The sequence below is a fragment of the Pantherophis guttatus genome, chromosome 7 (genome assembly GCF_059756535.1).
Source record: "Pantherophis guttatus breed Tessera chromosome 7, ASM5975653v1, whole genome shotgun sequence".
NCBI lineage: Eukaryota > Metazoa > Chordata > Lepidosauria > Squamata > Colubridae > Pantherophis > Pantherophis guttatus.
Genome location: NC_142069.1, coordinates 77,605,837 through 77,620,398, shown reverse-complemented (window position 1 = coordinate 77,620,398; position 14,562 = coordinate 77,605,837). Strand labels below are relative to the sequence as shown.

General features: G+C 41.5%; 1 protein-coding gene across 3 annotated transcripts in view; it reads left to right on the top strand.

Annotated features, from left to right (window-relative positions):
* The window catches only part of GRAMD4 (GRAM domain containing 4), a 91,924-nt gene that overhangs the window by 48,655 nt on the left and 28,707 nt on the right, over window positions 1-14,562 (top strand). For all 3 annotated transcript variants that reach the window (XM_060684153.2, XM_087874266.1, XM_060684154.2), the window contains exon 4: window positions 13,285-13,405. In XM_060684153.2, coding sequence (XP_060540136.1) covers window positions 13,285-13,405 — 121 coding nt within the window. The remainder of the gene's footprint in view (window positions 1-13,284; window positions 13,406-14,562) is intronic.

The following is a 14,562-nucleotide window of genomic DNA, read 5'->3' as shown; positions in this document are numbered from 1 at the left end:
TAAATAAACTTGACAAGCTCAGGGTCTTAGCCACTAAGTCACCGCATTTCTATAAGAAGGAGGGGGAGGTAAAACACAATCAGACTTGGAAGATTTGGTTACTATAGCCAGCTTCAATTTAGCCTTCTTCTGGAGCTGTTTTCTTGGTCTACATAGCAGGGTTGACATCAATCTTGCAGGTTTCATTGTGCTGTACTTCCTTGTTATAGTTAATCTCCAACAAACTCATCTACTTTATTCTTTATAAAGAGCCACAGGGGCACTTAATCTAACACACACACCATTGTTTTATGAGACAACACCTCATTATCGAATATGGCACCTTGAAGAATGAACCAAGAACCAAGAAGACTCCTTTGTATCAGAACTTTAGGAAAAAGTTCTGATTGTGGAGAAATTAACACAGGCAGTCCTCTACTTAAGACCACAATTGACCCCAGAATTTATGTTGCTAAGTGAGAAGTTTGTTAAGTGAGCTTTGTCCCATTTTATGACTTTTCTTGCCACATTTGTGAAGTGAAACACTGCAATTGTTAAATTAGTAAGATGGTTGTTAAGTAAATCTGGCTTCTCCGTTGTCTTTTCTTGTTGGAAGATTGCCAAAAGGGATCACATGACCCCCAGGACACTGCAACCGTCATAAATGTGAGTCAATTGTCAAGCATCCAAATGTAAATCATGCGATCATGGAGATGCTGCAACAGTCATAAATGTGAAAAACGGTCATAAGTCATTTTTTTTCACCGCTATAGTAACTTTGAATGGTCACTAAATGGTCTGTTGTTGTTAGTTGAGGACCACCTCTAGTCCTTGGCCAGGTTAGAGGATAGAGAAAAGGGGTAGGTAATTAATTTTTCCCAGGGGATCACAATGAGAAACTCGGACTCTTGTGAAGGGCTGCTGTTGCCCCACTCTGATGCTGCACTGCCTCCTTGCCCTCTGCTGTCCTGCCTCATCCTCTGCTACTGATACCCCATCTAATGCTGCATGCCGGCCTGGGACAACCTGTGGGCAAGATGTGGCCCATGAGATATAAAATGTCCAGGTCTGGGTCAGAGTCTTATTCAACCGATAAGTTGTGATACTTGGGTTCATGGCTTTCAGCTTCCCAAATGCTTCATGCTCTGCATTCCAGGGGTGAAATCTAAATTTTTTTGCTACCGGTTCTGTGGGCGTGGATTAATTAGTGGGCGGAGCTTGATGGTAAGGTGACTGGGTGGGCGTGGCCAAGTCAATGTCACTTCTTTGGCCTTTTTTAACCTACAAAACACAACACAACACAACTGGCTCACCCACAATGTAAAAGCGGCTGTGCTAGACCCAAAATGGCCCCTGCAACAAGCAGGAACCTCACACAGCCACAAAAAGCCCCAAAATACAACTTTCACACTTTACACACACACAACACAACACAACACAACTGGCTCACCCACAATGTAAAAGCAGCTGTGCTAGACCCAAAATGGCCCCTGCAACAAGCAGGAACCTCACACAGCCACAAAAAGCCCAAAAAACCAACTTTCACACTTCACACACACAAAATTCCACATACAGCTTTGTGAGATTTTGTGTGATTGTGTAGTTAGAGTAAAACACTACAGAAACACACTAAATCTCAGAAAGCTGCACAAATATTATTTTATTTTATTTTATTATTTTATTTTATTTTATTTTATTTTATTTTATTTTATTTTATTTTATTTTATTTTATTTTATTTTATTATTTTATTTTATTATTTTATTTTATTTTATTTTATTTTATTTTATTTTATTTTATTTTATTTTATTTTATTTTATTTTATTTTATTTTATTTTATTTTATTTTATTTTATTTTATTTTTATTTTTATTTTTATTTTTATTTTTATTTTTATATAAAAGCAGCTAAATTTAAAACTTCCTAAACTTTAAATGGCTAGGTCTAAAAAAAGAACAACTAAAAAAAACCCCAATTGACTATTTTTTTTAAAGCTCCCAAAGGGGAAAAAAACTTACCCAATAGAACAGGGGTCTCCACCCTTGGCAACTTTAAGACTTGTGGACTTCAACTCCCAGAATTCCTCAGCCAGCTTTGCTGGGAGTTGAAGTCCACAAGTCTTAAAGTTGCCGAGGTTGGAGACCCCTGCAATAGAAGGTACAAGGAAGGCAGGCAGGCAGATAGAGCTGCTCACCGATGAGCTTGATTGCAGGCAGGGAGATTCAGTTGCTTGCTGATGCAGTGGATTGCAGGTATTACAGCAGGCGAAGCAAGGCAAGCGTTGCGACCAGCAGCTAAGGTAAGCAAGCTGGGGGGGGTGGGGGATTTTTGCTAGTGGTTAGCAGGCAATTCAGCTTGGCTCGTCAGAGCCATTTAAAAGAAAAAAAAGGCTCTGATGATCGCACAGCTCAGCTGGGCATGGGGGGCGGGGGCAGCGATTTTTGCTACCGGTTCTCCGAACTGCCCGCCGCCATCGCTACCTACTCGCCCGAGCCGGTCCGAACTGGGAGCATTTCATCCCTGCTGCACTCCCATGAGTATTCTCAGTTCTTACCTCAGTGAGTTATTGCAGAATTTGGAAGAGAATGACTTCTCAAGATTTTGAATATTTTATAAAGTTTGAGCCTCCTCTTGCTAGAACTGACTTGGTTCAAGCAAGATGTTTTTAGATCGTTGAATCTAAACCTTTGTCCAGGTACAGTATGCTGATAAAGGTTTTAGAACCTGCCGCAAGTTGCAAACTTAACTGTTTTGACCCAGCCTTAGCAAGTAATGATTAAGCCGCTTACTTGTGAGTAAAAACAAACCCCTTTTCAAACAGGGTAGGAACAGTCTTTATGTTCACATGAATAAACAAAAAGCAAACGTAATTAGTTCCAACAGACCTGGCCAAGAAATCCGAATTGCTTGCTTTATCCTAAAAGCGAATGGTTGTCTGCGACAACCGGCTTCTCCCAACCAGGGAGGGGCTGGCTAGCGTCTACGTCTGCTTTTCCTTGCGGGCCGGCTTATTGTTTTCCTTTGCTCTCCTCTCCTTTCCTCTCTGCGCATACGTGCATCGGGGATGGGCCCCATCTGTTCCTGCAAGTCTGAAGGTGCAAATTTCCTTCTATTACTTTTAACCACTAGATCTATTACGGTGAGCCCTTCCTAAGTTTTTTTTTTTCTCTGATAGTTAAGCCTCGGGCATCTGTTGTGGCCCGCCGGCAGCCAGCAGAGCTGGCAGCAGAGTCAGATAGTGAGGAGGTTGGGGAGGAACATGGGCCAGTCCTGAGGGCTGGGGAAAGCTCGGATGAGGGATATGTGTTGGAGGCAGAGAGGGAGATAGACAGCAGTGAAGCAGAGGAACAGCTGGAGCCTCTTCCCAGTGTGCACATGCGCAGAGCTGCCCGAAGACAAGAACAACTCAGAAAGCAGGGTCGACTTGGGAGTAAAGCCACACCTTGGAGGTGATTGGTCCCCTCCCATAGGAAACAAAAGAGGAGCGAACGGTGAGGGGGCTTTTGCAGGAAACCATTCATTTGGTAGTTCCAAGAGTACTGTTTGTGACTCTGTGCCAAGTTTTGCCTTACTCTGCATTTGGAAACAAGTTACATGGCAGCTTGCCAAGCGAGATAAGGTGTATTGAGAAATATTCCTTTGAAAAACTGTTTGGACAAACCTTGCTGATTGGAAATGAAAGGAATTCACAGTCATGTAAATAAAAGAGGTTTTGCCGGGACCAATTCCTGCTTCCTGCTTTTTAAGGGAGCCTGTTCTAGGTCAGAGCAGTGTCTCCTGTCTCTCATGTCTGATTCCAAGGCAGCAGTGCCTAGGATGCCCAAGGTCACCCGTACATTCCATTGCACATATATAACAGTAAGAGAGTTGGAAGGGACCCTGGAGGTCATCTAGCCCAAACCCCTGCTCACGCAGGAGACCTATACTAGGGATTCGAACCGCTGAACTGCTGACCTTTCTGATCAACAAGCTCAGCATCTTAGCCACTGAGCCACCTACATTAACATTCTTTGGATAAGAGGAAAAGTTTGTGTTATTTGGGGGAAATCAGATGCGTTCAAGGTGCTCGGAAATATCTACCTTGATATAGATTGAATAAGTAGCCTCATATTGAAAAGTTTCTGCAAAAGTTTCTCCTCAGTTGGTTTTGAGATGGCTAGTTCGTGAAGGAAGCGTGACTAGCTCCCACGCTGCCTTGTTTTTAAATGACAAGTGAAGATGTGTTTGTTCACCCAGCCATTTGTAGGGTGACAGCTTCTCTAGGATTAGTCTTTTCAACTGCCTTTTAAAAATAACTTTTATTTTAATTGTATAACTTTGTTTTTCATGGTCGCAGAAACAGTTTATTGAAAGGATTTTTATTATCCTGTTGGTGTAATGCACTGCATTCCTTGGGAGGCAGAACAGTATAAAATAAAAATAAAACCCAATATCAATATTAATAGTAATAGCACCTAGACCAGTGATGGCGAACCTTTTCGGCATCGAGGGCCAAAAGGTTGCGCAGAAATGTCACACGTGTACATGCTCGTTGGGGCCGCGCTCTGGAAAAGCTGAACTTCTGGGTTCTGGCACACATGCGCACCCGACAATCAGTTGGCCGGCATGCGCACACCGGTTTTCGGCACTGCCGCGGGTGCGAAGGACAGTTGATTGTTGCGCACATATGCACACCAGAAACCCAGAAGAAAAACAGGCAAGCCCGTGCATGCCGGGTGACATGGCTTCACGTGCCACTTTGGGCATGCGGTGCCATAGGTTCACCATCACGGACCTAGACTTATATACCGCTTCACAGGGCTTTACAGCCCTCTCTAAGCGGTTCACAGTGTCAGCATATTGCCCCCCAACAATCTGGGTCCCCATTTTACTGACCTCGGAATAGGGTGGATTTGATTTAAATCGAGTTGATTTAAATCACAATTTAAATCATGATTTAAATCACTAGTAAAAAGGCTTGATTTAAATCAACTCGATTTAAATCATAATTTTTAAAGAGCAACTGTCATCTCTGCTACTCCTTTGATCCGCTGTTGACTCACCGATAGTCCCAGTGTTGCAGAATATACAGCCTCATGCTACATAACTGAGCTCCATAAATTATTTATGTATCTTAAATAGAAAACTATCTTATGATAGATTTTTACCCCAAAAGTTTTTTATTAAATTTGATAAAAATCCAAAAAATCCGATTTAAATAAAAAAAAAATCTGATTTTTTTGATTTTTTTTAAAAAAATCATTGATTTTTATCCACCCTGCCTCGGAAGGATAGAAGGCTGAGTCAACCTTGAGCCCCCGTGGGGATCGAACTCCATGTCAAAGGCAATCTCCCAAAGTTGTTGAAATTCTTTCCACGTTGAACTTAATATATCAACAGATTTATTTGCTTGTTTTACACTTTTTGATATATATGTTTCTTTCTCATTTTCTTTAATTATAAGCTAAATTAAATGAAGATTATGATTAAATTAAATGAAGATTGGAACAAAGATTATTAAAGAGATATCCTGCAACTAAGGAGGAATTTCCTGACACTGACAACAATTACAGTGAACCAGCTTGCTTACTGGTATTATGGGTGCTGTATTGCTCGAGGTTTTCAAGAAATGATTGGACAACTATTCGTTGGGGATGGAATACGTCTCCTCCTGCCTTGGATATATGCTTATGGGTGTTATTTTTAATTAGTGAGCTGAATGTTTGTAGAATGAAAAATAATTAAGCAAAGGTAGGACGGCTGTGTGGAATGCTGAAGAATATAGTAAAGAAAATTCAACATAATCTCCCAATTCCCTTTTCAGTTCCCCAATTGTGTGTGATAAGAGTAAACAAATAGCGTACGCTTGGGGAATTGTTCACCTCCCAGACATTGACCCAACTCATCTGTATTTCCTCTCTAAGCCAGCTCATGCGATTCTTAATGTTCCCTGTCCTACAGATCACTCTGTTCAGATTGAATCCTGGATGGGTTGGGTTTTTTTGCTTTGTTTTTTTCATTTCTGCTGAGGCCACTTTCAATGGATCAGTTGACAGCTAATCATCTCAAATAGAGTGATCTGGCTTTGCTGACCTACATTATCTCGTTGGCTCTCTAATGCCTGGCACCTCACCAACTAGAGTTCGGCTACAGAGCTAGTATGCTGTTATAATTACAGCACTCTGCTGTGCCCTTCTGCTTGAAGCTAATCAACTGTTTACTAGCAAAATATTTGAATTTGTTGGACTGTTTTCTAGAAACTAAAGATGGTATTATGCTTTTACCCAGCATGGCCTAACCAAAATAAGGATAGCACATGCTAAATAAAATGTGTCTCTTGGAAGCCTTGCTAGATTCCTTCCTTCCTTCCTTCCTTCCTTCCTTCCTTCCTTCCTTCCTTCCTTCCTTCCTTCCTTCCTTCCTTCCCGTTTCCATTCCTTTTTATTTCCACTCCTTCCTTCTTATTTCCATTCCTTCCTTCTCATCTTCCTTCCTTCCTTCCTTCTTTCCTTCTTTCCTTCCCATTTCCATTCCTTCTTATTTCCATTCCTTCCTTCTTATTTTCCTTCCTTCCCTCCTTCCTTCCTTCCTTCCTTCCTTCCTTCCTTCCTTCCTTCCTTCCCATTTCCATTCCTTATTTCCATTCCTTCCTTCTCATCTTCCTTCCTTCCTTCCTTCCTTCCTTCCTTCCTTCCTTCCTTCCTTCCTTCCTTCCTTCCTTCCTTCCTCCTTCCTTCCCAATTCTCCTTCCCTTCCTTCCCAATTCTCCTTTCCTTCCTCCCTCCCTTCCCTTCCCTTCCCACTCCCCTCCCAGATCCCTTCCAACTCTGTTATTCTACATTCTGTATTCTTTCTCAAATAAACCAACTTTATATTCCTTGCTTTCACTTCCAACAGTCTTGGTACATTCAAATGTCATAGTACTTGATTTCTTTTCATTTTTTTCATTGACTGTTTTCATGAGATTGTTTGAAACTTTAATAAGCCTCTTTTGTAAATTAAATTGTCCCTGTGACGCTCTTAGTTTATGTTTTTGATAGCTCTTTTAATTATTACTGTGAGACGTCAGTCAGTTTCTTTTGTATGTTCAGTGTAACATCTTTTTCCATGTCATTCTTGTAGCCATTTGTAAACCCACTTTCAACTCAGTCTCAATCCTGGCAGGTAAAATTTGTTCCCCTTCCATAACATCTTTTAGACCCAATTTCTCCATAGAGACAGATGTCTCTGTTGATACTATTAGTTTCTGAGTCCATTTTTCAAAAAATGGACTATGCCCAATGTTAGAATATTTTGCTCCATTCTAGACTTGTAAGTTAAGTTTATATGCTCTTTTCCTTTAATTATAATCTTCAGTTCCCTCTAGTGTTCAATTTTTAAAATCTTAATTTTTTTTTAAAAAAAATCAGAACAAAATCATTTTTATGGAACTCATGTTTAAAATTGCTTTTTTAAAAATAGAGTATACTTTTAAAATACGTTTTGAACCAAAACTGGATATTAAGGTTTAGAGAAGTAGATAAGTTGTATATATATCAAATTTGTATACTAATCCGAGAAAAATGGATTATTTCAGATTGCAATTCACAAAAGATTAACATTCAGATCTAGGTCTAGGTTTTACTAAATGATGCTCAAGGATCTATCTTGCTCATACTAATTTCAAACATTCAGCAATTATTTTCTTCTAAACCCTTTCTAGAGGTAGTCCTCGATTTATGACTGTTCATTTAACAACAGTCCAGAAGTACGACAGCCTTAGAAACCATCCCATGGATCCTGATCTGGGTGCTTGGCAACTTGTTTGTACTTATGACCCATTGCCTAGTGCCCCATGATTATGTGATCACCATTTGCAATCTTCTCTGCTGGCTTCCTCAGAAATCCAGGAAGGAAGGTTGCAAGCTACTGCTGCCTGCTAAAGTGGCTCCCTCTCATCTCTGTGGCTAGTAGAGAGAGCTGCCTACCGGGGGCTGCTGAAATCCTTTGGCAGGGTGCAGAAATGGAGCAGGGGATTTTAGCTCCATTCTTGTACCCTTTCAAGGAATTTCCTTTAGTGTACAGAGGCGAGCAGAAATCATTTGGCAGGCAGCACTTTCATCCAGCCCCCAGAGTTGAGAGGAAGCCAAAACCCATGCAGAAAGGCAGCACAGTAAAGTAAGGAGGAATGGATGCCTCAGGCAGGTGGGGAGGCCAAGCTAAAAATCCTGCTTGGATTTTGTCAGGAAGGATTTTCAGCTCCTGACCAGCATCTCCCCGGATTTCCCTCCCACCCCCACCCCCCCGACACCCCACACTCCTTACTCAAGACTGCCTGCTTAACAATCCATAAGTTTGCTTAATGACTGCAACCGAAGTGCTGAGATTGTGGTTGTTGAGCGAAGCGGTCACAAGGGCAGTCACATGACATCTTGACTAACTACTGTTTCACTCCGCAACCGCGATTCTGATTTGAATTGTGGTTGAGGACTATTTGTACACAATTCTGTCTTTCTGCATCCTGAACTGGGAACTTCGAGGTCTAGCTTTGGAAATCTATTCTAGATTTATATATTCAATTTAATATTGAACCATGAGTCAAATAATGCAATTTCACAAGACCTAGTTCTATATAGTTGTAGCTGGTAAATGAGATTGGAAAAATGTGCACCGTATGATGTGTGGAATTCTTTCCTTCTCTGGGCACCAGAGGAAGAACAGAGGGATTTAGAAACAGAACAATTGCCCGCATTTCAAGTCACAGAGATACATTGGGGAGATTTTTTTCTCTGTAGCTGCTAGTCAAATCTGGCATATTTCTGGTCCTGCTGTGTTAGATTTCAAAGAGTTATTTGCTGACAGAGTCCTGACCTCCCTTACATAATTTCTTTGCAAAATTCCATTGGGTTGGAAAGAATAACAAGGCAAGGCAAGCATGCCAGGCCTGACTTCTGGAATTATTTCTAACCTCTTTATCAGCCACCCCATAGATGCATCGATGTTAATAAAGCAATACATAGCATGTGTGTGCACATTTTTTCTTCAAGGACTGTTGTGTCTACTAAGTCTTGCCTCTGTGTAGGTGTGTATCAGTCAGGGTCTAGAGCCGTGATGGCGAACCCATGGCATGTGTGCCCAAAGTGGCATGTGAAGCCATGTTGCCCCGCACGTGCAGCCTTGCCTGTTTGTCTTCCGGGTTTCTGGCACGCATGTACATGCAACAATCAGCTGTCCTTCATGCGTGCAGCAGTGCCAAAAGCTGGCCTGCACATCGCGCTGGCCAGCTGATCGTTGGGCACGCATGTGTGCTAGAACCCGGAAGTTTGGCTTTTCCAGAACGCGGCCCTGACAAGCAGACATGCGCGCACGATGTTTCCAAGTGCCAAAAAGGTTTGCCATCACTGGTCTAGGTAGAGTATCTATGTGTTATGTAAATAATATAGGGAAGGAAGGAAGGAAGGAAGGAAGGAAGGAAGGAAGGAAGGAAGGACAGAAAGGAAGGAAGGAAGGAAGGAAGGAAAGAAAGAAAGAAAGAAAGAAAGAAAGAAAGAAAGAAAGAAAGAAAGAAAGAAAGAAAGAAAGAAAGAAAGAAAGTGTTGTGGTCTGCCAGCAGCCTGTGGAGCTGGCAGTGGAGTTGGACAGTGAGGAGGCTGGGGAGGACGACTCAGGAGTAAGGCCAGGAGATGATTGGCCCCTCCCAGAAGGCTTAAAAGAGCAGCAGCGGCTCTTGGGATCTTTGTAGGAAAGCAACATTGCTACATTTGTTTCTTGTTTTGCTACATTTGTTTATTTGGCAGGGTGTCAAAGTAAACAAAGATTGGTAATAAGGCGGAAGGACTGTTTATGAAGAATTTGTTTTGGACTTAATTTGGACTAAGCTGAGAATGAAGTAATTCTCAGCTGTTCTGATAAAATACATTTGTTTAAGACTGATTGTGTCTGGTAATAACTACTTGGGCCTGGGTCATAACAGAAAGGAAAGAAAGGGAGGGAGGGAGGGAGGAAAGGAAGGAAGGAAGGAAGGAAGGAAGGAAGGAAGGAAGGAAGGAAGGAAGGAAGGAAGGAATCCTGTGAGAAGTCCAGGAAATCCTGCATTTTGTTGGCTTTTCTTGCTGCATGAGATTTGGTCCCATTGTGGTTTCGGACAGTCATTCTGCTGGGGGATGGATGGAGAGAGTCCTGAGACTGTTTACTTAATTCATTTCAAACAGTCCTCGTGGATGGAAAGAATAAAACTGCTCCAGAGTACTCATCCGTGATGATATCCCCTATCTGAAATGCATTGCAAGCCAGTTCTTTTTCATTGCCAAATGCCTTTACTTGGGTCTCCTGCAGAACAAATGAATATCTGAGTAGCATCTGATTAAGACTTCATGCTAAAAAGGACAATTTGCGCCACAATAATGAACTGCTTTTACTGAAGCTTTAGAGAAGGTTCCCTCTGCGCTCCATAGTATGTTTCTGAATTATCTTAGACTGCCAACCTGTTTACAAATTGTCCTTTTACTACATCAGAGACGTAGAAAATCATAGACCAGTGGATTACACAAGCTGTGCTTAATGAAAAGTATCTTTGTCCTTTTGCCTTCATGTTATTTTAATGACCTTTTAAGAATTGTTTGCTCAGCTGCTAAGCTTATAAAAACGCAGGTGGTAAATGGCAGAAACTAGTTCAGGTTATTTCTGAATCATCCCAGGCATATATTAATTCTAAGATCTTCATTCTGACGCCATGCTGTCATTTGAAACTCCGGGCAAGCAACATTTTTAAGCAGCATTTTTTTTTTTTTAATATAGAAGGGAGTAAATGATGTCAAAGTTGCTTATGCACTGCAGTTGTGCTTTTTAAATAGATTTTGTTTATCTGTTGCACTTCTTAGTGTATACCCAATAATTCTGGAATGCATCCTATAGATCAGGTGTGTCAAACTCAAGGCCCACAGGGCCACCCTGGAAACAGCGAAGGAATGGCCGCGGTGCCTCTGCCAGCGAAAACGGAGCTCGGGTAGGTGCCGCGCTGGCAGAGGGCTGCAGAAGACTGTCGCAATCGAAAACAGAACTCAGGAACCCATTTTCACTGGCAGAGCGCTCAGACCAGTGGTGAAATCTAAAATTTGTTACTACCGCCGATTAGGCAACTCAGCTTGGATCGTCAGAGGCTTTTAAAAGAAAAAAAGCCTCTGATGATCACGCGGCTCAGCTGGGCATGGGGGGTGGTGTGGCAGGGATTTTTGCTACTGGTTCTCCGAACTACCCGCCTCCATCGCTACCGGATCGGGCGATCCGGTCTGAACCGGGAGCATTTCACCCCTGGCTCAGACCATCACCACAGGCGCCCCTGACAGGAGTGACGTCGAGCTGATCACGCCCACCCTGGCCACACCCCACCCTGCCCCTCTGAGGTCAAACACAATCCTGGTGTGGCCCTCAATGAAATTGAGTTTGACACCCCTACTATAGGTGCCCCCTTTATTGTTAGTCTTAGGTCAGGTTTTCTTGACCTGATATCAGCTATTGCTTAAAACGTGTTGAGCCTTTCTTATGAAATCAGAAGAAATCGATTGGACGTGAAATGTATCCTATTCCTAACCTGTGACACTGAGATAAACAATTCTGCCTGGAGGCTTTTCTTGTAATATTAATATTACAAGGGCCTGACTGCAGGTAGTCCTCAACTTAACAACAACCTTTCGAAATTACAACGGCACTGAAAAAAGTGACCTGTGACCCTTTTTCACACTTACGACCGTTGCAGCATCCCCGTGGCCATGTGATTTACATTCAGATGCTTGACATCTGGTTCATATTTATGACGGTTGCAGTGTCCCAGGGTCATGTAAATCACCTTTTGTGACCTTCTGACAAGCAAAGTCAATGGGGAAGCCAGATTCACTTAACACCCGGGTTACTAATTTAACAACGGCAGTGATTCACTTAACAAATATGGCAAGAAAAGTCGTAAAATGGGGCCAAACTCACTTAACAAATTCCTCACTTAGCAACATAAGTGTTGGGCTCAATTGTGGTGGTAAGTCGAGGACTACCTTTATCGGGGGGACTGTCTGTCTCCCATAGTCTCCACCCATCCAGCAGTATGATCCAACAGAATTGGCACACTCCGAATCCCATTCCTTAAAACAATTTTTATTTGATGAAGGGAGCCTTTCCCCTGTTGTAGCACTAGTCTTATTGGAACAATGTTGCGGTAGGCCTTAAAATTTGGTAAATTCCTAAATATTACATGATGGTTACATGACGTTTTCCCAGGTTTTAAGGTTGGCAACCCAGGTTAAAAAAAAAACTAGATGATGCCATTTGGCACAAAAACAGTGGCTACTTTGATTTCTGCATTAGGTAACTGTAATCCAGCCAGCCTGCCTTTAAAACCTGAATACAGTGATTCAGCTTATTGACGTTATGTTTCAGTGTAAACCAAGCTTTAGGAGTGTAAGAGCTATATTCCTATTAATGGAACTCCAAGTTACCAGTTTCATTCAGATCCCAGTATTTTTACCCTCTGTTGTAAAATAGGGCAACACCATTAATAATTTAACACCACTAATGTCTGTGACCTGATTCATAATTTCAGCAGTTACTTTAGTCGCCGTGTGAATGACAGATTGTTAATACCTCTCACCCAATATTGACTATTGTGATTGGCAACCATAATCCAGAATATTATATAGATCTCCTTCCATTTCCTGTTACGTATTCATTTATTGATTCATTCATTTCCTTAAGAGGGCAGAGAGTAATCCTTCTGGAAGCAAAGCAAGTAATTTAAACCTGAGTTATCACCCTGGATTCCCTTAATATGACAAGAATCACCCAAGAATTGGGTCGGTTGTTAAAATGACAACCTAGGTGTAGCTTTACTCATGTTGTAAACCAAGGAGGCAGCCTGGTGTACTGGAATTGATGCAGAACATGGGTAGGTGATATGGATTATGCAGCAATGCATGCAAAGCAATATTGTCTGTGTGTCAAATAATAATTTTATTCTCCTGAAGTGCGATAGATGCCTAATAATAGAGTTGTAAAGTCCAGAGTTTCATCCTTTTCCTGAATGCAGTGTGTATGAATATGTTTTGCGATTCATTTTTAATTCAATGATTCATGTGAAGGTTGATTCTATCCCTATTAGTTGGAAGAGCAGTGGCTCTTACATAGGACTTTCTATGATAGAGTATTTTTGATAGCCCCAAAGGAATTTATGCCAGAAAGCTGTGGATCCACAGGTGTAGTGGTGAGGATTCCTGCTGTGTGATTTATTTTGTTATGATATATTGTAATTTAAAAAAAAAATATGAAAACATAATACCTGGATTATTTTTTCCCCCTTTTTAACAGAGGAGGAGCTAAGAAAACTGAGAGAAGAAACCAATGCTGAAACACTTAAACAAGAGTTAGAAAAAGAACGCTTGAGAAGGATAGAACTGGAACAAAAAGTCAGTGAAATTCTAAAAGCAAGGTAAGGAGGAATCTGACTGCAAGATAGAGGGTAATTTGAGTTTTGAAAGAGAAAAGTCTATTCCTGAAGGCAATGAATACATGTTTCTATCTACCCTCTTATTTTTGTATGCTGCTTTGTAAGAGATTTCATTTCAAAAAGTGGGATATGAATGCAAGAAATTTGTCTTCTCTAACCCCCTATTTTTATTTTTATTTTATTTTATTTTTTTAAATTTGATTTATATGCCGCCCTTCTCCGGAGACTCAGGGCGGCTTACAATGCGTTAAGCAATAGCCTTCATACTTTTGTATATTTTATACAAAGTCAGCTTATTGCCCCCACAAACTGGGTCCTCATTTCACCTACCTTAGAAAGGATGGAAGGCTGAGTCAACCTTGAGCCTTGGAGAGATTCGAACCAGCAGTAATTGCAGGCAGCTGTGTTAATAACAGGGTGCTTAGACCACCCTATCTTTTTTTCTACCATGGAAATATAGAAAAGAAATACTAAATAATACACTAGTGTGAATTTTAGCGGCTTTTCTATGAGTTTGCATAAGGATTGCAATAAAATAGCATCTGCTTCTGGGAGGCATTTTGCCAAGGGAACAAGTGTCTAAATGATTTGAAATGGTCTGATCATCCGTTTGTCTAGTATAAATTACATTCTGTCACTTCTTGTAGTTTACAAGCTGCAAGCAAGTTTTATCACATAACACAACTATAATTAATGCTAGCCATGCCTTGCTGGCAAATTGAGGGCTGTAATTGTGTTTGTTATTTCCTATATGACCACACTTATTATATAGTCCACAATGGAACTAAATCTACATGGAGGGAAGCATGGAATGGGGTATCTGAAGGTTCTTTCTTGGGCCCATTGTTGTTCAACATCTTCAGAGATGGGGATTCACTTACTTTCACTACCGGTTCGCAAATGTGAGTGCACGCACATGCTCACTTCGCTCACACACGCCTCCTCTGCACATGCACACGGCCTTCCGTGCATGCTCTTTGCTCATACATTACATCTGGGTGGGTGGGCGGGCGGAGCCTCCCGCAGTCACCATTACCAGTTTGCCCGAACCGGACAGAACCAGCTGAATCCCACTTCTGAACATCATCTTAAATGATTTAGATGAGGGGATAGAGGGAGAAGTCATGAAATTTGCAGCT